This window comes from Crinia signifera, chromosome 8 (assembly GCF_055691185.1).
Source record: "Crinia signifera chromosome 8, ASM5569118v1, whole genome shotgun sequence".
Classification (NCBI taxonomy): domain Eukaryota; kingdom Metazoa; phylum Chordata; class Amphibia; order Anura; family Myobatrachidae; genus Crinia; species Crinia signifera.
In genome coordinates, this window is record NC_139224.1 from 134,165,558 (window position 1) to 134,188,790 (window position 23,233).

Genomic DNA, 23,233 nt, shown 5'->3' on the forward strand with positions numbered 1-23,233 from the left:
CCATCCCCACGCCGATGAAAAAGTTTTCCCTCCGCCCCCCCCCCCCCCACCTGCAAATCGCATTCGAGCATCGCATGTGGTTAAAAACCACGTGATCGCTCCTGCGATTTGATAGATATTATGTGCAGCACATAAGATCTTGAGACCCGACATTCGACCGGCGTGCCCGCGCATTGCGTCGAATGTCACCTTAAAAATGCATACAATCATTCAATTTCTCGGCTAGATGCGGTCGAAATCGAAGGATTGTATGCGATATCTCACATATGTATGGGTATTACTCTGTCTATACATGTTACATCTGCCCCACCTGCAGTACACATGGTCAGGGCAGGCAACAGGGGGGGAGCAACATGCATTAGGTCGATATGGAAAACCTAGACATGAAAAAGGTCATGTTTTTTTTTTTTTTTTAAAGGCAGTTTGTCATACTTATCTATCCACGTCCACATAGAGGGAGAATATAATAGCAATAGAGTTGCGAGCAGGGGTTAAAGTGAGGGGGAATGGGGCGGAACTGAGTTCCACCGCCTGTAATGGTGAGGTGGAACAGTTTAACCTCCACATTGGCCCTACACAGTAATTCTTACAGGAAAGCATTCTAGTTTGCAGGGGGATGCCAAAAACCCTAGCACTGGCCCTGTCTGCCTAATGGGGGGGAGGGGGTGTAATTAGGTGGCATAAAGAAATGAGTTCCCCACCTCTGCATGACCACTTTATGCCCTGGTTGCGAGGCACCGTGTCTGAAGCATGGCGGGTGAAGCGAGCCATGCAAGGGAAGGCAGTACACTTATACAGTATCCATGTTGACATATCAACATAGACACAAAAAACATGAAAACCTCATGTCGACCGTTTTCAAGTCAAACTTTTCTTTGTCGACTTGTGACTTGTGTCAACTCTCCCAACTTTGAAGACCCCGGAGGCGGGACACAGATGCTGTGCTCCGCAGACGCGGCAAAATTTTTTCGGGGGCGTGGCCTAATTTCGGGGCGTGGCCTATGCCGCAGCTCTCCCGCGAGGCCACTCCCCCATTTTGACGCTATGGGGGCATGACCCAGAAGCTTTGTGAGCCTCTAGCCATGCCCCCAGCCCCCTGGCTGCGGGAATAGATGCTGTGCGCATGCACACAGCATTTATTCCCCGCTGCCTAGCTGCCGACATGGGGGACTCCCAACAGCCCCCCCTCACCGCAGGACACTTCCAGCCGTGGGAGGGACAGCGGGACAGGCCCTGATAATCGGGACTGTCCCGCTAAAATCGGGACTGTCCCGCTAAAATCAGGTCTGTTGGGAGGTATGGCTTAACTGTACCTAACCGGCTGTTGCACAGCAATCCAAACCAAATTCCTAGTATACGCAAGTATACCTGGCCAATAAAGCTGATTCTATTCTATTCTATTGTAATTGCTGTCAACACTATGACCCATACCCTCAGCAGGTATAAGCCAGGTGAAACAGAGATAGGGATACAAAACTACCAAGAGCACTGGATATAGTTTTTTTTGTTTATTTTAAACACACTTCCGAGGGCCAACCTATGATTTTCCTTTACTCTGCAGCTATTGTAGAACTATAATTCCCACAGAAAACCAATCTCACATTATCTAAGCTTGCTACTGACCTAACTGTTGTAATATTGCATATCAAACATATTTAACTCACAAAAATATACAGTAGGACATTGTACCCTCCCCCTACACATCGTTCCATCCTGTCCTTGGGGGCTGGGGACCTTGGTATCAATAGCAGTCAGTTACTTAGAACCATAAGAGCATACTTGCCTACTTTTGAAAACTAGTTTCAGGGAGATTATAGTTGGTAGTAGAATTTTGCACAGCGCCCCTTTGGGAGGGAGCGTGTCATGCTCCACCCAAGGGCGTGCCTAGTTCCATATATGGAGAGATTGTGAAAAGAGATTGTGAATGTGGCACCTAGAAGCGTGGGTGTGTACTGCTACATCTGAGAGGAAACTTTTAAAATGACTTATATCCAAATCTAGATGAGCCCCAAAGCAGTTCGTAAGAGATACTATTCTTGTAAAGGGCTGGAAAATGGTGCTGATGATTCAATGCAAATGTATCTATCTCTCATTCCCCTTTTTTCCCAAAAATGTAACAGTGCAATGTGGGTTAGGTGAAATTAGGGAGATTGATAGACTAATGAGAGAGAGAGGGAGATTGCTACTATTTCAGGGAGTCTCCTGCAGAATGCAGGAGGGTAGGCAACTATGCATAGGAGCAGAGTACTGTAACTGTTATTTGATCAAAAGGTAGAGAATAAGTTCCTCTTATCTATTTTTTGCAATGAGAGGGGCTGTGCATGGCTGTAAAAATGTGCTCCATGTATGTTTCTGCCAATACAACTTTATGGGGACATATGAGAGCGATTAGACAAGAGGAAATCCCCAAGTGAGTGCCATCTGCTTTATAGCAGTCATAAACAGAGGTACAGTTCAAACTGTGATGTAATAATTATCCCAATAAACGGTTATTTAAATTGCTATATATAATAATATGTAACCAGTAACCCCTGCTTACTATTGCTGGTTGATGGAAAAGTCTTTTGTCATGCTTTTAGTTATATATCGGTTTAGTTGTCCAATATAGATATATGGGGGATTAATGATTACAGATATTACTCAGTCCCATTGGACGTTCAATACTAAAAACAGTGTATCCGCATGTGAAAAGGGTTTTAGAGTTCGGATGTGGGAATCTAAGTTCTGGGTTGCGAAAGAGGAACTGTCCGGACCGCCCCTTCCCCAACACTGCGTACCCACTGGCACTGAGCAGTTCTCCGCTCTGTAAATTTCCTTCGCTAGTAGTTAACAGCCTATTCATCATAAAAAATGTGCAGGGTATTCTCCAGAAACAGAGGGTAAGATTTTAACCCTTTGAGTGCCAACGTTGCTGTGAGAGATGTGCAAAATATCCACTAGAAATGCCAGCGCTGCTCACAGCGACTGTTTTTGGCGCAGTGTCTAACAAAACTTCAATGAATTAACTCCTCCTTGTCAGAGGGTGTCAGAGGGTGGGAAGGTTTCATTAAGACACCTTAATGAAACCTTCACACCCTCTGACAAGGAGGAGCTTTGTTCACTGGGATGTGGCTATATATTGCATGTTTGTATGTGAAAATTTATCCTGATGACGAGCATTAAACTCGAAAGATCTTGATGAAAATTGCGTGGTCATAATTCTTGTGAAAGACGTCGGAGTGCCACCTAAAACGACCCTATATATATATATACTAGGTGATTCATCGCGCCCTACGGGCGCTCTTCACACCGTCGTAAGGGGCTGCGCCCCTTAATTTGTGAACGTTTGTATATGAGAAATATGGTTAGAATTGTATGAAAGATGCCCTGTATTGCAACTTAGGTGTCCGCGAATCGGGGGGAGGGGGGGTCGCGGAGGGTGCCGCGAATTGCAGGAGGGGGGTCGCGGGGGGTGCCGCGAATTGCAGGAGGGGGGGTTGTGGGGGGGTGGATGCTGCGAATCACGGGAGGGGAGGGATTGCAGAGAATCGCAGGAGGGGGGTCGCGGGGTGGGTTGCCGCAAATCGCGGGAGGGGGGGTTACGGCGAATCATGGTAGGGGGGGTCGCGGGGGGTGTGCCGTGAATCACGGGAGGGGGGGTCACGGGGTGGGGTGCCGAGAATCGCGGGGGGGTGTGTGTGTGCCGTGAATCGCGGGAGTGGGGGTTGCGGGGGGGGTGGGGGGGTGTGACGCGAATCGCCACAAGAAAAAATCAACACAGAAAGGTCAACACATGTAAATGTTGACATAAGTGTGGCACTTCACTGGTGTCCATGTCGACACATGAGAATGAATATGAAAACATTCAAAAAAATTAAAAAAAAAAACTTAAAAACTCATGTCAACCTTTTTCATTGTCGACCATAGCCATGTCAGTGTTTTCCATGTGCAATTTAATTTTGGAGCTGCCACGAATTGCGGGAGGGGGGGTCGCGGGGGTGGGTGCCGCGAATCGCGGGAGGGGGGGTTACGGGGCGGGGGTTGCGGCGAATCATGGGAGGGGGGGTCGCGGGGGTGTGCCGTGAATCACGGGAGGGGGGTCACGGGTGGGGTGCCGAGAATCGCGGGGGAGGTGTGTGTGTGTGTGCCGTGAATCGCGGGAGTGGGGGTTGTGGGGTGGGGGGGGTGTGACGCAAATCGCCACAAGAAAAAATCAACACAGAAAGGTCAACACATGTAAATGTTGACATAAGTGTGGCACTTCATTGGTGTCCATGTCGACACATGAGAATGAATATGAAAATATTTAAAAATGAAAAAAAAAACTTCAAAAACTCATGTCAACCTTTTTCATTGTCGACCATAGCCATGTCAGTGTTTTCCATGTGCCATTTAATCCTGGGGCTGCCGCGAATCGCGGGGGGTGCCGCGATTTGCGGGAGGGGGGGGTGCGGGGGGTGGGTGCTGCGAATCGCGGGAGAGCGGGGTTCATGGGGGTTCCGGTGGGGGGTTGCCGCGAATTGCGGGAGGGGGGGGGTCGCGGGGGGGTGCCTCGAATCGCCGGAGGGGGGGTTGCGGGGGGTGTGACGCGAATCGCCACAAGAAAAAAATCAACACAGAAAGGTCAACACATGTAAATGTTGACATAAGTGTGGCACTTCATTGGTGTCCATGTCGACACATGAGAATGAATATGAAAATATTCAAAAAATGACAAAAAAACTTCAAAAACTCATGTCAACCTTTTTCATTGTCGACCATAGCCATGTCAGTGTTTTCCATGTGCAATTTAATTCTGGAGCTGCCGCGAATCACGGGGGGGGGGGGGTGCCGCAAATTGCGGGAGGGGGGGTCGCGGGGGAGGGTGCCGCCAATCGCGGGAGGGCGGGGTTCACAGGGGTTCCGGTGGGGGTTGCCGCGAATTGCGGGAGGTGGGGGTCATGGGGGGTGCCGCGAATCGCAGGAGGGGGGGTTGCGGGGGGGTGTGACGCGAATCGCCACAAGAAAAAATCAACACAGAAAGGTCAACACATGTAAATGTTGACATAAGTGTGCCACTTCATTGGTGTCCATGTCGACACATGACAATGAATATGAAAAAATTAAAAAATTAAAAAATAAATCTTCAAAAACTCATGTCAACCTTTTTCATTGTCGACCATAGCCATGTCAGTGTTTTGCATGTGCCATTTAATCCTGGGGCTGCTGCGAATTGCAGGGGGGCGGAGGGGGTGCCGCGAATCGCGGGAGGGGGGTCGCAGGGGGGGTGCCGCCAATCGTGCAAGGGGGGGTCGCGGGGGGGTTCTTTTTGCCGCGAATCGCGGGAGGGAGGTCGCGGGGGGGTGTTTTTCCGCGAATCGGGGGGGGTCACGGGGGAGGGTTTGCCGCGATTCGCGGGAGGGGGGGTCGCGGGGTGGTGGTTATGCCGCGAATTGCGGGAGGGGTCGTGGGGGGGTTCTTTTTGCAGCGAATCGCGGGAGGGGGGGTCGCGGGGGTGTTTTTGCTGCGAATCGCGGTAGGGGGGGTCGCGGGTGTTTTTGACGCGAATCGCGGGAGGGGGGGGGGAGGTTTTGCCGCAAATCGCGGGAGGGGGGCGCTCACCTGGTGGCTGTGGAGTAGCAGTGCTGGGCAACATGGGAAGGCAGTGGGTGTCTGGCACTGTCTGTGGGCTCACTGGGCTGGTTCTCTGTCACATACCTCCCAACATGACCCTCTCCAGGAGGGACACAATGCTCTGTTTCTAGACTTCCCCTTAATGTATGATTGCCATCACCTGTTTTAAACAGGTTAATTTCTCAGAAAGGTGTTCAGCACAGATGAAGGCAATCACACATTAAGAGGAAATATATCTCCTATATATTTGGCTACATCTGTCACTCAAAGTGGGTGTCTGTGTCTATAACGCTCTGTTCCTGGACTTTCCTCTTAATGTGTGATTGCCTTCATCTGTGCTGAACACCTTTCTGAGAAATTAACCTGTTTAAAACAGGTGATGGCAATCATACATTAAGGGGAAGTATAGAAACAGAGCATTGTGTCCCTCCTGGAGAGGGTCATGTTGGGAGGTATGTGACAGAGAACCAGCCCAGTGAGCCCACAGACAGTGCCAGACACCCACTGCCTTCCCATGTTGCCCAGCACTGCTACTCCACAGCCACCAGGTGAGCGCCCCCCTCCCGCGATTTGCGGCAAAACCTCCCCCCCCCCCTCCCGCGATTCGCGTCAAAAACACCCGCGACCCCCCCTACCGCGATTCGCAGCAAAAACACCCCCGCGACCCCCCCTCCCGCGATTCGCTGCAAAAAGAACCCCCCCACGACCCCTCCCGCAATTCGCGGCATAACCACCACCCCGCGACCCCCCCCTCCCGCGAATCGCGGCAAACCCTCCCCCGTGACCCCCCCCGATTCGCGGAAAAACACCCCCCCGCGACCTCCCTCCCGCGATTCGCGGCAAAAAGAACCCCCCCGCGACCCCCCCTTGCACGATTGGCGGCACCCCCCCTGCGACCCCCCTCCCGCGATTCGCGGCACCCCCTCCGCCCCCCTGCAATTCGCAGCAGCCCCAGGATTAAATGGCACATGCAAAACACTGACATGGCTATGGTCGACAATGAAAAAGGTTGACATGAGTTTTTGAAGATTTATTTTTAATTTTTTTAATTTTTTCATATTCATTGTCATGTGTCGACATGGACACCAATGAAGTGGCACACTTATGTCAACATTTACATGTGTTGACCTTTCTGTGTTGATTTTTTCTTGTGGCGATTCGCGTCACACCCCCCCGCAACCCCCCCTCCTGCGATTCGCGGCACCCCCCATGACCCCCACCTCCCGCAATTCGCGGCAACCCCCCACCGGAACCCCTGTGAACCCCGCCCTCCCGCGATTCGCGGCACCCTCCCCCGCGACCCCCCCTCCCGCAATTTGCGGCACCCCCCCCCCCCGTGATTCGCGGCAGCTCCAGAATTAAATTGCACATGGAAAACACTGACATGGCTATGGTCGACAATGAAAAAGGTTGACATGAGTTTTTGAAGTTTTTTTGTCATTTTTTGAATATTTTCATATTCATTCTCATGTGTCGACATGGACACCAATGAAGTGCCACACTTATGTCAACATTTACATGTGTTGACCTTTCTGTGTTGATTTTTTTCTTGTGGCGATTCGCGTCACACCCCCCGCAACCCCCCCTCCGGCGATTCGAGGCACCCCCCCGCGACCCCCCCCCTCCCGCAATTCGCGGCAACCCCCCACCGGAACCCCCATGAACCCCGCTCTCCCGCGATTCGCAGCACCCACCCCCCGCACCCCCCCCTCCCGCAAATCGCGGCACCCCCCGCGATTCGCGGCAGCCCCAGGATTAAATGGCACATGGAAAACACTGACATGGCTATGGTCGACAATGAAAAAGGTTGACATGAGTTTTTGAAGTTTTTTTTTTCATTTTTTAAATATTTTCATATTCATTCTCATGTGTCGACATGGACACCAATGAAGTGCCACACTTATGTCAACATTTACATGTGTTGACCTTTCTGTGTTGATTTTTTCTTGTGGCGATTTGCATCACACCCCCCCCACCCCACAACCCCCACTCCCGCGATTCACGGCACACACACACACACCTCCCCCGCGATTCTCGGCACCCCACCCCGTGACCCCCCCTCCCGTGATTCACGGCACACCCCCGCGACCCCCCCTCCCATGATTCGCCGCAACCCCCGCCCCGTAACCCCCCCTCCCGCGATTCGCGGCACCCACCCCCGCGACCCCCCCTCCCGCAATTCGTGGCAGCTCCAAAATTAAATTGCACATGGAAAACACTGACATGGCTATGGTCGACAATGAAAAAGGTTGACATGAGTTTTTGAAGTTTTTTTTTTTAATTTTTTGAATGTTTTCATATTCATTCTCATGTGTCGACATGGACACCAGTGAAGTGCCACACTTATGTCAACATTTACATGTGTTGACCTTTCTGTGTTGATTTTTTCTTGTGGCGATTCGCGTCACACCCCCCCACCCCCCCGCAACCCCCACTCCCGCGATTCACGGCACACACACACCCCCCCGCGATTCTCGGCACCCCACCCCGTGACCCCCCCTCCCGTGATTCACGGCACACCCCCCGCGACCCCCCCTACCATGATTCGCCGTAACCCCCCCTCCCGCGATTTGCGGCAACCCACCCCGCGACCCCCCTCCTGCGATTCTCTGCAATCCCTCCCCTCCCGTGATTCGCAGCATCCACCCCCCCACAACCCCCCCTCCTGCAATTCGCGGCACCCCCCGCGACCCCCCCTCCTGCAATTCGCGGCACCCTCCGCGACCCCCCCTCCCGCGATTCGCGGACACCTAAGTTGCAATACAGGGCATCTTTCATACAATTCTAACCATATTTCTCATATACAAACGTTCACAAATTAAGGGGGCGCAGCCCCTTACGACGGTGTGAAGAGCGCCCGTAGGGCGCGATGAATTACCCAGTATATATTTATATATATATATATATATATATATATATATATATATATATCTCAAATACCCACAAAAGTGTCTTTCAGTGCCCTATGTACAGTATGTAATGTCCATAAAAGATATATCAATTAAAATATGAAATAATGATAAGCGCTTCTTGTTTTCTGGAACAGTTTTCTGTTTATTTTCAAATATTTTGATCAATACCGAACGCGTTTCGTTCCGGTTAGGACTTCATCAGGTTTTTTTTTGATCTCTTCAAGTATTATTGTCTCTCATAAATTATGGATGCAGACATTATCTCCCCAATGGTGACGTTCAGTGACCTTAGATAACTTAGTGGGATATAAGGCCTTCACAAAAAATAGCCTCTTTCTGAGGTAGAAGTTCTCCTATATTATGGGTGAGATATGCACATATTTAATGAGCGGCTCCGCTATTTTCCATTCGCAGCAGGAACCCCCGCCGATAAAATGACAATCTCCTAATGGACCTTCCTCTGCTTCCTCCTCCTGAGCACGGACCGGACCATGCTGCCCGGATCCCCAGTGCCCCAGCTGCAGCCTCTTCCTGCATGATGCTTTCATGCATCAGTCTGGGACCTTCCAACTAGGAGCCCTGGAATGCCCGCTGCCTACCATGCTGCCCCGCTGCCAGGTACCAGGGGAGGTAGGGAGGGAGGGAGGGGGGAGGCAGGACAGGTACGAGGGGAGGGGGAAGTAGTGTGGGATTTTAAATACCGTTTAAGAGGCATTCCCACTGCCTAGAACACGGTATTTAAACGTGTAGGACTCTGCTTTTTAAACGAGTTGAAATACCGGTTAACTTTAACCGGTAAATCAACTCTGGCACTTTCCCACTGCAGCCTTAAACAGTAAATAGTGGGGAAAAAATGGCAATATACCGTTTAAGAGCTGCAGTGGGAAAGGGGCATGATTTAGTCAGATTTTCTCCAGAAAAACTGGTTAATGATTTTCAGTTATAAAAGTTTAGCTTTCTGGATAATACAATGAAGTATTCAGTACATAAAAGAGAAAAGTATTCTTTTAACTGTCCAGAGAGCAAGTGCCTGATTTGACATGAGTCGTGAAAGTTAATTTAAATGACCTTTATCTGAATCACTAGCGGTACGGCAGAAATTTGCTCAGAGGAATCCCTTGGTCTTCTCAGAAATGATCATTTTATCAATTCCAGTCATTCTATTGCATTACACTAATGACTCGGGAACACACTTACGCTGTCTGTATTTTCCTGGTGCTATGTGCATATGTAAGAGTTCAGGGTAAGGCGAATCTTACTCCTTAACCCAATGTCCAGCTAAAACCTCTAAGTGTTCTTGGTAATTTACCAGTGTTTTCTTCATCAGAAGTAGAAATACGCATTTATGTGCTTAGGCAAATAAATGTGTTTACCGTACATATTGTATATCGCGGTGCCTCCTTTCGCTTGTAAGTACGTCCCCGAAATTACAGATTTTGTTTGTCATTACTGGAAAAGAAGATTATTTCAGCTTACCTCTCTAGGAGCTTGGACGTCAATGAATTCCTGGAAAATGCGACGAGCTTTAGCTGGCAGTTTGTTCATGGAACGAGTCTTCCTGTAGTCTTCACAGGCCACCCAAAACTCAAGGTTTTCCTCGCTGAATTCAGACTGCAGGAAGGCACGGAACGCAGAGCGGCCATCTGTTGTACAGAACCGCTAGTCAGTCAGCAAATAGCAGAGCATTGGATTTTAGATTATTAAACATGCAGAAGATACAGTACAGTTAGGCATAGGCACCGGCGCCCCAAATATTTGATAGGCGCCAGTCAAAGTACTGTGCCATACCTCCCGACTGTCTTGATTTTCACGGGAGAGTCACATCTTTTTGGGATGTCCCACCGCATCCGGCAGTGTCCCACGGGGAGAAGTTGAAAGTCTGACAGTTAGTGCTGCTCTAATACACAGGAATAGACATTGTGCATCTACACACGTACAGATGTAGCGCCTGTCATGCTTGCAGGGGCTGGCGGTCTGGCATCTGTAGCATGAGAACATAAGGGACGGGAGCAGCTAAACGAGCTCTGGCCCCATCAGTGATGAAAAAGGGGGGCATGGCCATGTGAACCCTTAAAGGTTTATTTCATAAAACATCAACCTCAGTATATTATTATTATTATTATTATTAATACTACTACTAATAATAATAATAATAAATCATCTCTTTTTGCTCTTCATCGTTGTGAGTCATCGTTGCTATCCAGTGTCAGAAAACCCTACATAATAGCTGACTCATTGACTTGCTTTGAGCACCTGTTGTTAAATGACTGTGGCCTGAATTGTCCAGGATTTCAACCACTCATTAGCCAATTATAAGCATCCAGCATGAGAAAATGATTTGTGATTGGCTGGTGTTATTTATTTCACTAATTAAATGATTTAACTTGATATTTATCAAGCCGTGCCCCACCTTCACACCTCCTAAGTATACCTATACTTAACCCTTTGAGTGCCAATGTTGCTGTGAGCGATCCGGGCATTTTAAACGGATATTTGGGGATCTCTCACAGCACCGTCGGCACTCAATAGCATTGGGAAGATAGGGCCCACATTATTACTGGGCCTGACATGCCTCTGATAATGATAACTGCTGCATCTAGTATGGGCCATTGCAGCATACAGTATGTTTCTGTGCTTCTATTACATTATGTTACATTGTTTTCTGAGCTGAGCTTAAATATATTATTACAAATAGCCAATTCTCAGCCTGCATTTCCTGTTTAGTGTTATATATGTTGCCTGATTCAGGGATGGGTGGTAATGCAGCCAGGAAAGCACCCACTCTCTCCGGGATCCAGATGGTTTACAGACAATGTCTAGTCAACATTGACAAAAGGACGACATAAAAAGTTAACACAGGCAAACTGTCGGAATGGTTTTTCCATTTCTTTTCCCATGGTTTGGAACTATTTCAAGCTAGGGGTTGCAGAAGTGCACACATACTAATCACAGACTTCCATGTATGCTGCACTGTGTGAAGGAGAGTACAAGGGGTTGGGATCGTTTGGTCTACAGTATGTTGGTCAACAAGCATTAGGTCGACACAACGTTAGGTCGACATAGGGAAAGGTCGACATGGTTCTAGGTCGACATAGGACAAGGTCGACATGGGAGTAGCCCGACATGGGTTTAGATTGACAGGTCAATAGGTCAACACAAGCATTAGGTCGACAGTGTCTAGGTCGACAGTCAAATGGGGGGGGTGGTGGTGGGGCTCTCATTTTATAATTATGGCACTTATACTAGGATATGGTCATTAGGTCGACCCTATTAAGGCCGGGTAGACCACTGAACGTCGACAGGACTTAGGTCAACACCTAAAATAGGTCAGCACAGCTAAGGTCAACGGGGTTGGAAGGTCAACAATGTCAAAGGTCTACATGATTTTTTCACATCATGTGCCGACAGGTTGCTTTTCGTGCCCCACCATCTACTAGGGCTTAGAAGGGAGAATACTATAGTGTGCCTAATGCATGGCGAGTGCAGCGAGGGGTTGTGGTACACTCTGAGGGTTCCATGTCAAATACCACACCGTAGTGGATGGTAGGGCATGAAATACCGCCTGTCGGCACATGTCGGCTCAAGAAAAACGCGAAAAACGCATGTCCGCATTTTGACTGTCGATCTTGCCATTGTCTACCTAATGCTTGTGTTGACCTTCCAACCCTGTCGACTTAGCCATGTTTACCTATTTCAGGTGTCAACATAAGGCCTGTCAACCTTTAGTGGTCGACCCAATGACCCATACCCCCTCTACTAACCTTACTCATCCTCAAAACACTCTGTAAATTTGCCAGGTCTGCAGCTCTTAGTGGTGTGCCACATATTCTGGTATACTGCTTGCTCCTTGAGGAAATTGACAAATGCTGTCTTTAACCTTGAACCAGTGAAGAGAAAATATAATTTCATGCTGTTTCCAAGCACATCAGCTGCTGGGTGTAATTACCCTGTCCTCACTTTCAAATTGAATTTCAGGACATGTCTCTGAATCCAGCAATACACTGGCAGCTGCTAAAGTGCTCTGTAGATCCAATAGCTGGAAGACCTTATAAAATATTTGCTTTCCATCCCGGAAAATCAGGTCACCCTCCCAGTTTCCCGAAAGCGTAGGCAAATCTCCCCCTGCCTGGCCACTCACTAAGCAAGTAAAATGGGCGGTCCTAACAGCGGATGGCGGGGTTCTGGCTGATACGCGTCATCATAGGCTAAATCCTTTTATAAAGTTCTGTCTCTGTCCTGCCCCCTTTACAACCTCCCCGACAAACCCCTCCCAGCTGAGCGGACATGGCTGCTCTCCCAGAGAGAGCGGGCTAGAAGTCATCAAGTATGCCTTTTACACTTAAGTTACTGTGGGGCAGATTTATTAAGCTCGGTGAAGTGATAAACTGTCCGGTTTTTATCACCGGCCAATCAGCTCTTACCTGTAATTTTTCAACCCAAGCCTGTAGCTTCCCAGGTAGGAGCTGATTGGACGGTGGTAAAAACCAGACAGTTTATCACTTCACCGAGCTTAATAAATCTACCCCTGAGTTCCTAGATCGTCTTGGTGAGTTTGCTAAATGTAAATAATATCAGTTGCAAGTATTCTTTGTGGGTCTATCATAGTATCATTATTATTAGGCTTTTATTTCTGCTGTTGTCTCAGCATACTGGAAAAAGTCAGTTCTCATTGACAATATATATTTTTTATTTATTTTGCCCAAGCTTTAAAATCTTACTTTTAGGGGAGATAGCAAAGTGTAAAAAGAATACACCATTGCTCTTGTGTCCAATGCACTACTGTAGATATCTTATAGATGGGATGGAATCGGGATCCCGGCTTGGGTGTGGTACAGGGGCCCGACAGTCGGGATCCCGACAGTCATTAGCCCGACGTTGAGATCCCGACTGGCCGGACCCAGACAGCATGGCGAGCGCAACAAAGCCCCTTGCGGGCTCGATGCGCTCGCCACCTATTTATTCTCCCTCTATGGGGGTCATGGACCCCCACGAGGGAAAATAGCCGACGGCCTTAGGGAACCCGGCTGTTGGTATTTTGACCGTCGGGATCCCGACATCGGGACCCCGTCTGGCACCCCCCCCGGCGCTTGGTATGCCAGTGTTCAGATGACTGACATTGCCGATGATTGCTTTTCTTTTTCAAAAATTCTCTACAGAATCGGATTGGTTGGCCATAGCAACATCCCATTTTCAATAAAACTCCTATCTCAGTAAATAAACCGCCAAGTCTATAATCGAATGATCATTATAATATACAATACAATTAAACATCAACAAATAGGGGGAAACGTACTAAGATTTCATGGGTACGAATGCACCCATTGATACCCATTCAATGTAGAATACGTATGGGACACAGTGTCCGGCTAATTTACCGTTTTTGATTTGCCGCTTTTATGAACAAATTAATCTGTACGAATGAATACACCATCGATAGAACTCGGGCGTATATGGCCATGAGTTCTATGGTGGTCGGCAAATTTACTATCATTCGTACTGCTGAAATCGGCTAAAAATTCAATAGAAAATACGAATGGAAAATGCAACACATTTTCCATCCATCTTTGGCTGAAGCCTGCAAGGATCAGTCAGTTCTGTGCAGGCTGCTTTGTGTAAAAAGTAGAAAAATAAATAATTAAATAAATGGTGTGGGGTCCCCCCCACAAGCATTTCTATAACCAGCACCAGGCTCTTGGTTCGTTACTGGTCCCCAAAATATGGGGAACAAAAGAAAGTAGGGGTCACATGTACTTCAGAAATAAGCACCGGGCTCCAACAGCCAGCGGTAACATATCACAGCTGGGGGACACTTTTTACATAAGGCCCCCCCTGGCCAAACCACGAGCAACATGGCAGGTCAGCTCTGGCCGGGACCCTGGGGAGTGGAGATCCCCCAATAAAGGGGTCTCCTCCTCCAGGGGAACTCCGGCACGGGCTGTCCCCGCCACCCCTGGGCTGTTGATGGCAGGCTGATGGCGTTAACAATGTAAAAAAAATATGGTTCTAAATAGATATTGGGTTCTGTAGTAGAACTACAGGGTCCAGCAAGCCTCCCCTGCATGCTGGGACTTGGAGGTCCTACTACAGAACCAATACCCCAAGAACATACACACACCTGTAAAAATAAAACTGGTCAGTCTGCTCACCATCGTGAGTCATGACCAATAGTTGCCATGGTGATCCGAGACTGCATCCTCAGATAAACCACTTGGATTTCGCAGATGCATGCAGCGTGCGTCTATCCTTCACAGATGCCTCATGCTGCATTTTCATTTAATTTGGATGGAATTGCAGAGCCCTTCCCTGTGGCTGTACCATTCCTTACAAACTGGTATCAGGCTTCTGTTTGATGTGGGGGAGCAGACTGATTTTAAATGCTCAAATTGCAATGATTATATCGTTATGTGTAAAGGGTAGATCTCTTCCAGCTTATTCTTATACAGTTCACCTACAGTATCTTAATCTTATCTTCTGTGTCTCACACCTTACATTTGATCTTTTTCAATAATTTCATTATACCATAAACTAGGATACTATCATTATACTAGCAAGCCAAAATATCACTCTAGCCAGACACACACAATACACATAAAAGTCATCACCCATGTTAATGCAATTCCCAAAACATTAAACCAGGTATAAATCATTGTCCATTACAATGCAGAGTAAAGGGGTGTACACACTAAGCGATTTTTGCTAGTGAGCGACTTTGACTAAGCGATTTTGTCAATGGGCGATTTTGACTATACTATTATCATAGTTTTCTACCCTCCTGCATTCTGCAGGAGACTCCCTGAAATAGGGGCAATCTCCCTCTCTCCCTCATTAGTAAGCAATCTCCCTTATTACATCTAGCCCACATTACACTGTTACATTTTTTTGGGGAAAAGGAATGAGACAGAGATACATTTACATTGAATCATCAACACCATTTCCCAGCACTTTATAAATTACACACCCACGCTTCTAGGTGCCACATTAACAATCTCTTTTCACAATCTCTAAAATATATGGAACTAGCCACACCCCTTTAGTTGGAGCATGACACGCCCCCTCAATAAGGCGCTGTGCAAAATTCTATTTCCAACTATAATCTCCCTGAAACTAGTTTGACTATAATTAACAAGGCAAGTATGACTATAATTAACATACTTGCTTGGTATTCATTGCAGATCGCCTAGTGAATATCTCCCCCAGCAGTGAATAGCAGCGATTGCCTGGCAACTCTTTTTTACTAAGCGATATTATAGGGCGATTTGTCTAACCTTGACAGCGATCTTTACTCACCTTCTAAGCAATTTTGACTATGTAGTCAGTCACTTAGAGGGATCGCTCCGTGAGTACACCCTTAACACTTCTCATTGGGAAGATCAAAGGTATGTGCCTGCTATACACAAAACTGGGGGTGGGCACTGACGTCATCTGATGTCAGCTGCCAGCCCCAAGCAGGCATGGACACGGGGCGCGCCCATACAACAGTGGGTGGTCACCTGCGCCCGCCACCTGCTCGCCCATCATTGGCGGCAATTGTGAAACTCGCCAAAGGCATTCGCTCCCGGGGTTTGCACATGCACATAAACGCGCATGTGCAATCCCCAACCATCGGCCGGGGTTGCCAATTCGGACCTGAGCGATTAGGTCTGAATCGTTCCCAATGTGTGATTTAGGGGGCTATTCTGGTTTGTTGGCTCAGATGTCTCTGTCTGGCACCCCCCCTCTCCCCCCCCCCACCCGCTGTCCTAGTTGCATGCACCCAGCGAATCGACTGTTTGCAGTGGGTGCACACACACACCCTGTGTATGCACATGCGCAGTGACACAACATCGGTCCTCGTGCAAACTAACGGCCACAACTAACGGACCTGAGTAAGGTTCTTAGTATCTTTAGTAATATTTTATTTTGTTATGTCTAATGTTTTTAAAACCTTGATGCATTCTATGTGCAATACACATTCCTTACATAACATAATTTGCCAATATGATCAGTTTTCCATTCAAATTCTGCAGTATGTTTAACCATGGCCATCTCTGTACTTACATTTATGCGATAAGAGTAGATCGAATGACCGAGCCCACCGCCTCGTTTCATCTGCGGTCAGTCGTCTGTGGGAGGGAAATATGTACATAATATTTGATTGGCTGGTTCTAGATCACAGGGGGCAATAGCAAACTCAAACTAATTACCATAAAGGTACAGTATACACCTAAACAATGTGCTGACTTGACAAATGTAATAGTCACTATGGCATTTTGGTGATTTATCCAGGAGATTTTTTTTTTTTTAAACCAGAATCTGTTGGAAAATTACATTTTAAATCCCAAGGCTAATTACTGGACCATTGGCATTTTCGCTAGCCCACAGGCTACTGCATTTGTTCTATATATAGGGGGTTATTCTGATTCACTTGGAAAGGCACAATCACTCTCTAATGGACAAAACCATGTGCACTGCAGCAGTGGCGTGCGGTTGGGTGAGACAGGTGAGGCACCCCACCTTATTCTAATATATTTTATAGTCAAAACTCTGGAGTAAAAAGTCTATGACAGGTGAGGCAGTGCCTCACCTGGTTACCTGTTCTGCACATCTCTTATCAAAACTCAGCGAATCTCCAGCAGTACACACTGCTGCACATGTGTATAATGCCGGCATGTATCCCATGGCTCATATATTGTATGCAAATCTGGCTCTGGTACTTGCCAGGGAATCCTCAGCCATTTACCTCACCGAAAAGAATGTGACACTGGGGTCACTCCGTAGCGCTAGTCGTGCTAGATTTTAATCTTCAGTTAGTTGTTACACACTCAATGTATATAATAAAATAGTTCAAAAGAACCAATCAGCCATTTCATATGGCACCCACTTTAACTGTGCAGGATTTGCTGCTTCTTATTTAGGGAGTGTTGATCCCTTTTTTTGGAAGTAGAATTTGGGAATTAGTGTCAGAGACCAAAGGTGTCTGGCACTTTAAGAAGCGCAGTCCTGCTCAGTAAATTCAATGTCCATACATGTTTAGTACAAAGTATAAATCATTTATTTAAAACAACACATATATTGCAAATAGCTTCTATATAATAAAACAATTCATTAACAATTGTGCAAAATATATCAGACAGACAAGACAAACAACATATAACATATACTAAAAGCTATTATTAGCTGTGATTGCCGTTTTTTCAGCCAATCAGTTGGAGCATATATGGGGCTGTGTAATAGATTCTATTAGAGGCAGTGAATGATTTCTCATAATTACCAGGCCTGCATACACTTGAATCCTTTGGTTGTTGCGCTTTTGATAATAGGATGTAACCTCAGGTCAGTCTCTCCAAGTTGTTTTACCAGAAATGTACTCCAGAAATATGCTGTTAGGAGACCTTTTCCTGCTGGACCAGCCAGCTAGATGGTTATTGTAATCCAAAGGTACCGCGCTGACAGGATAAGGGTGCAGGACCAGCACATACAGGGCTCAAAAACGCGTTTCTCCGCCTACCACTGTAATCGGAGGCTTCCTCAGTCTCATTTACCTCACCGTACGTCCCTGCACTGCAGGTGGGGCTGATGTAAAGTGCAGAGAGAGTTAGATTTGGGTGTTTTATTGTTTCTGTGCAGAGTAAACACTGGCTGCATTATTTTTACACTGCAATATAGATATCAGTTTGAAATACACCCTCCACCCAAATCTAATTCTTTCTGAACATGTTACATCTGCCCCACCCGCAGTGCACATGGTTGTGCCCATTTTCCAATTACATTTTTACTGAGCTCCGATCTGAATAAGGCCCATGGTTTTGTCCATTAGAGAGTGATTGTGCCTTTCCAAGTGAATCAGGATAACCCCATATTCCATGGATGTACTTTTATTATTATTTTTACTTAATAAATCAAATTAATTTTAATGCATCAACTTCAGTGGTTCATATTCTGTAAGTCTTAACTCATTGCTACCCTATTTTGCATTCTGTACAAGTATCTACTTTAAAACTGTATTGATTTACAGACATGATCTTGGTTCTTCTAGCTACACAATGGTTATCTGTTTTTAGGCACCCATACACTTATGCCATTTGGAACGATTTCACCCAATTCCGACGGATCGGGCTGAGAAATCAGGTGAAATTGCATGTGTTTGACATTGCATCTCCCTACAGTTTTAGCAAGCTTTCTACTGACTTTTGTATACTGCTTTTACCAAGTGCAATTCCTTGTAGACCAGTCTGCTAAAAATGTTGTATGCATTTCTCGGGAGAAAAGTGTGGGTGCGCACCTCTTTAATTGCTGGGCTAATTGTTCATTGCTGTTTTGAAATATATTGTAAACTAAAATTTAACCATACACTATATCTGATTCTATCCCAACCACCCAACTAGCTGGTTTTATTGGATCGATATTTGTGCAGTGTACAGTATGTATACTACATATTAAAATATATATGTTTAGTTAATATTCTAGAAAGCATAGGATTTTTTTTTAATTAATGGAAAGCTACATTACCTAGTTAATCCCAAGCGCCACCTAATCATCAATGTAGAGGTGGACAACTTGTTGATCAAGATCCTCGTTGGGGGTCATAGAATCTGTTTTGTTGTATCTTCTTTAACAGATATTATACATTATATTTTGAATTACCTTCACAAAGCAACGCACTGACATTTAAGATACCAGAACAATAACATTGTGACACTTGGCATCGCAGAACAATGATCCACTTATAGCTGGGTTACCAAAACAATGGCTCACTGACACTTAGGAAGTATTTCTGGTTCACACGCAGCTCTGCAAATTTCGCAGTGCTGCATGTGGTTCTAATGCCGCTCGAAATGCTGCCCCACCCCCTCCCCATACGGCTGCAAATGGATGTTTTGCATAAACATCCATTCGCAGCCATGGGTGCGTGGACCAAATCATTCGATGATCGCCGACCAGCGATTGATTTTGGGCGTACGTGAAAAACTAAGACGGTACTGCTTTCCTAGCATGGCGCCCATCTCATTGATTGTATGCCTTAAGTTTAAGGTACTTAAGGCATACAATCAACACGATGGACCCGATTTTTTAATCTCATGCATCTTATGCATACATAAGATGCATGAGATCCATGAGATGCATTTATATAGTGTGGCGAGCGCAGCCGAAGCGTGGCGAGCGCAGAGAGCCCCGATTCGGGTTGGCGTCAATAGTGGGGTGGCGTTAACAATGGGGGGGCCATTTCACCCATGAGGGGGGGTTAGCAATTAAAATTGGGGTTTTGGGGGCTTTTTACATTGATTCCAATGTAAAAATCTCGTCGATCGCGTCGATTGCATCATCTCATGCATCTTATGCCGCACAAACACATAGGATGCATGAGATGCTTGAGATATCAGCCCCACACATACACTCTAGATCGTGGGTGCCGTGCTAGGAAAGCAGTACCACTAAGACACTCCCAGGTGCCTTAGTTTTTTGTGCGCCCTGTAAGGGAACAGGGCGGGCAGCTGACATCTGGTGATGTCAGCTGCCTGCCCCTGGCAGCCGTGTCACTGCCTCATTTCCATGGGAACGCCCAGTGTTTTCATGGGAACACCCAGGGCTGGCAGGATGTAGTTAGCTGTCACTCTGTCCCTTGTGTACACAGCTTAATTCAGTACTTGGAATCCCACTACAACGGCACACTGACAGTATGATACCTAGAACAATGGCACACTGACATTAGGATCATAGAACAATGGCTCATTGACACTTTGATTCATAGAACAATGGCACACTGACCCTTGGGACAGTTTTTATAGGGCATTTGTGCCTCCCAGGAAATAAGCACACTGGCGCAGATGTATGAACTAGCGTTAAGTGCATTTCTGCACGTAATGCTAGTTAGCTGGGGGTGGGGGGAATTCAAATTTTTCACATAATTTAATAGCGCACCTAACATGCGTTAGGGACAGCTCACCGAGTAACGCTTGGCGAGGCTGTCCCCTGCAATCACCCCAGTAATTAGCGGCCGGGGTGATGTATTAACAGCCTACAAGGCGTTAAATTGCCCCGGCCACTTTGCCAGGACAGGGCTAGTATTGTCCTTTCCCCACTGCAGGGACAATGCTAGCCCTGCTGCTGGCTCCGGGCTGCGCAGGAGATCTCACAATAAAAAATGAGATCTCGCGCATGCCCAGACAGTTGGCTGGGGGAAGAGAAGGTTTTCTTTTAAAATGCGCCTGTGCAGCGCTGTGGGGGCGCTGCTAAGAAGATCCATTAATGCTGGCCTTATCGGCAGTGTGGGGGGGGGGGGTGTTAATACATTTGGCCATAATGGGTGCCCGCTTCTCCACATTATGCAGGAGAAGCTGGAAACGTTAACGACTTTTAATACATCTGCCCCACTAAGGGCAGTATTCAATGCTCCCGATTCACCGTTTTTTCTTTTTCACTGAAAATGTGATTCACCCTATTCAATGTTCACTGTTCCCCGAAAGCGAACAGTGAATGCCCGCCAGCTCTCCGTGTCATGCTCGCTGCAAATAGCTGGTGTATTTCAATGTGTTTTTTTTTACACATGACGTCACATGGGGCGGGGAGCCGCTCATTAGATATTCATTGCGCCTGGTCCCGCTCATTACATATGCATGGAGCGGGACCAGTGCAGCGCTCTTTCCATCGCCTCCCCTGCCAGCTCTCCCGGGGGGCAGCTTCTGCTGCCTGTGTCATCGCCAGCCCTCCTTCTCCCCCCCACATTCCGGCGCTGGCAGGGAGGCTTCCATCTCCAATGATACACAGAATGGTGGTGCGCAATACTATTTTATTACAAACCATGTAACAGTACATGGACACATTAGTTTAAAAACAAACAAACAAAAAAGCATAACAAACCAACAAACAGACAACAGGCGCTAATGTGTAGCCCCCCGCTGTGAGTGCCTCCGGCGATATTTTCAATTGCCGGGGCGCTCGCACATTGATTGACAGGCAGGGAGCATTCTCGGGGTGGACACTGGGCATGCACACAAAAACCATAGAAAGGCTGGGTGGGCCCCCCGGGGAACACAGACATTCCCCTGCCTTCTCAGGGCAGGTGGCTGATGTCACATAACGACAGCCCCCACCACCAAATCGGAGAAAATCGTGCAGCTGAAAAGCAGGTCCTGGGCTAACCTTTGGCTGTGTGCACTGCAGAGGAAAAGTCATTCAATATTGAATAACCATGTAAGGATTTTTCCTCTGACTGGGTTCCTGCGAGCGGATATGTATGGGTACACATCAGCTCGCAGCGTTCAGCGGGGCGGCATTAACCTGCTTGCTAGGCTCTGAATATACACAGCCTAGTGAGCAGGTCTGAATTACCCCACTGTGTGAGCAGTCCCATCATCAGGGCAGTAGAGAGCCTGGCTGGGCCCAGGTACTTTTCAGGAGGTGTGGCCTAATCATAGGAGGCGTGGCCATGCACCCTTAGAATAAATAAAAAGAAAAAACTAGCACTTTAATGGCCACTCTGCAGCCCAGCACACAGCTGCATGTGCTGGGTAAAGAGCTGCTGCCAGGTAATCTGGGCCCCTCCATAAGAGGTATAGTAGCCTCTCACCCATCTGACTGCACCACTGCCCATCATATAAAGCGAATATTGTAAGGACATATTTATCTAATCAACATCACCGAGGAAATATATATGGAGTGCGAGCATTTACCCTGTTTGCAGGACAGTAAATCAGCAGTCAGCTGCAATAAATCCTACATCTTAGATGGCATAAAGTAAAATCAGAGACGACTCACTTCAGTGCCTGGCTGTGCTTGGCATCATTTTGTAAAGTTGAGAAATCGCTCAGAGAGTCGGATTTCTGCGAGAGGCAGCTCAGGTGATTCCGTATTCCTCGGCTTCTGCTGAAATTGCAGACAATAGAAAATAACGTGAGGACAAACACACAGTCATATAATTATAAGCAGTAAAAACAAATTCAGGGGGATGGGTGAACTCGACAACATATGTGCACAATGTCGACATAGACAAAAGGTTGACACAAATAAAAAGTTTAGATAACAGAGGTTGACACATGAAAAGTTTGACATGGTATTTTTACAGTTTTTTGGCACTTTTTCATATTTTACCATCCAGACTGTGAATGGAAAAGTGACCTAGAGCATGTTGAGCGAAGGTTGACCTTTTTATATGTCAACCATTTCCATGCTAATCTTTTACTTGTGTAGACCTTTTCTTCATGTTACCCTTTTACATAGCAACCTTTTGGAGTCAACCTAATTAACCCTATGTCCACAATGTGGCAGTAGTTGTGGGCTTCCCTGTAGGCATATCTCAGAATGGCACAGAACCTTTGATACATACATACAACACTCCCATGGCACTCCTACATGTGCAATTGCATGTGTGGTTCTGTGCAGTTGCATTGCAACACCATTGGCGTATCTACAATAGGTGGAGGCCTACTTGCTTACTCTCCGGCAAGTTCGGCAAAGACTGGTAGTCCCCTACACCCATGAAAGAATGGCCAGCTCTCCCGCATCATACCTTCCTAGTGAAACGGGCAGGATGACATGAATTCACAGGTAATACCAGTGCTGTATGGAGAAGGCAGGTCTACATGATGAGGATTCATGTCACTTAGCCAAGGCCCCTTCATTAAACCCAAGTATGACATCATTATGGGACAGAGCCTAGTGAGGTGACAGATTGGCCCAGACCCCGAAGTGTTAATCTGTGTCTCCTCTAGGGGCTTCTGCAGACAGAAATCAAAAGGAAAAAGTTGCAGTGG

General features: G+C 47.1%; 1 protein-coding gene across 3 annotated transcripts in view; it reads right to left on the reverse strand.

Moving 5' to 3' along the window:
- LOC146026487 (regulator of G-protein signaling 8-like) overlaps positions 1 to 23,233 on the reverse strand; it is a 56,354-nt gene that overhangs the window by 6,423 nt on the left and 26,698 nt on the right. For 2 of the 3 annotated variants that reach the window (XM_083157199.1, XM_083157197.1), the window contains exons 2-4: positions 22,239 to 22,346; positions 16,542 to 16,606; positions 9,981 to 10,147 (exon numbers count right to left, since the gene is read on the reverse strand). In XM_083157199.1, coding sequence (XP_083013325.1) covers positions 9,981 to 10,147; positions 16,542 to 16,606; positions 22,239 to 22,346 — 340 coding nt within the window. The remainder of the gene's footprint in view (positions 1 to 9,980; positions 10,148 to 16,541; positions 16,607 to 22,238; positions 22,347 to 23,233) is intronic. The other variant, XM_083157198.1, reaches the window with a different exon arrangement.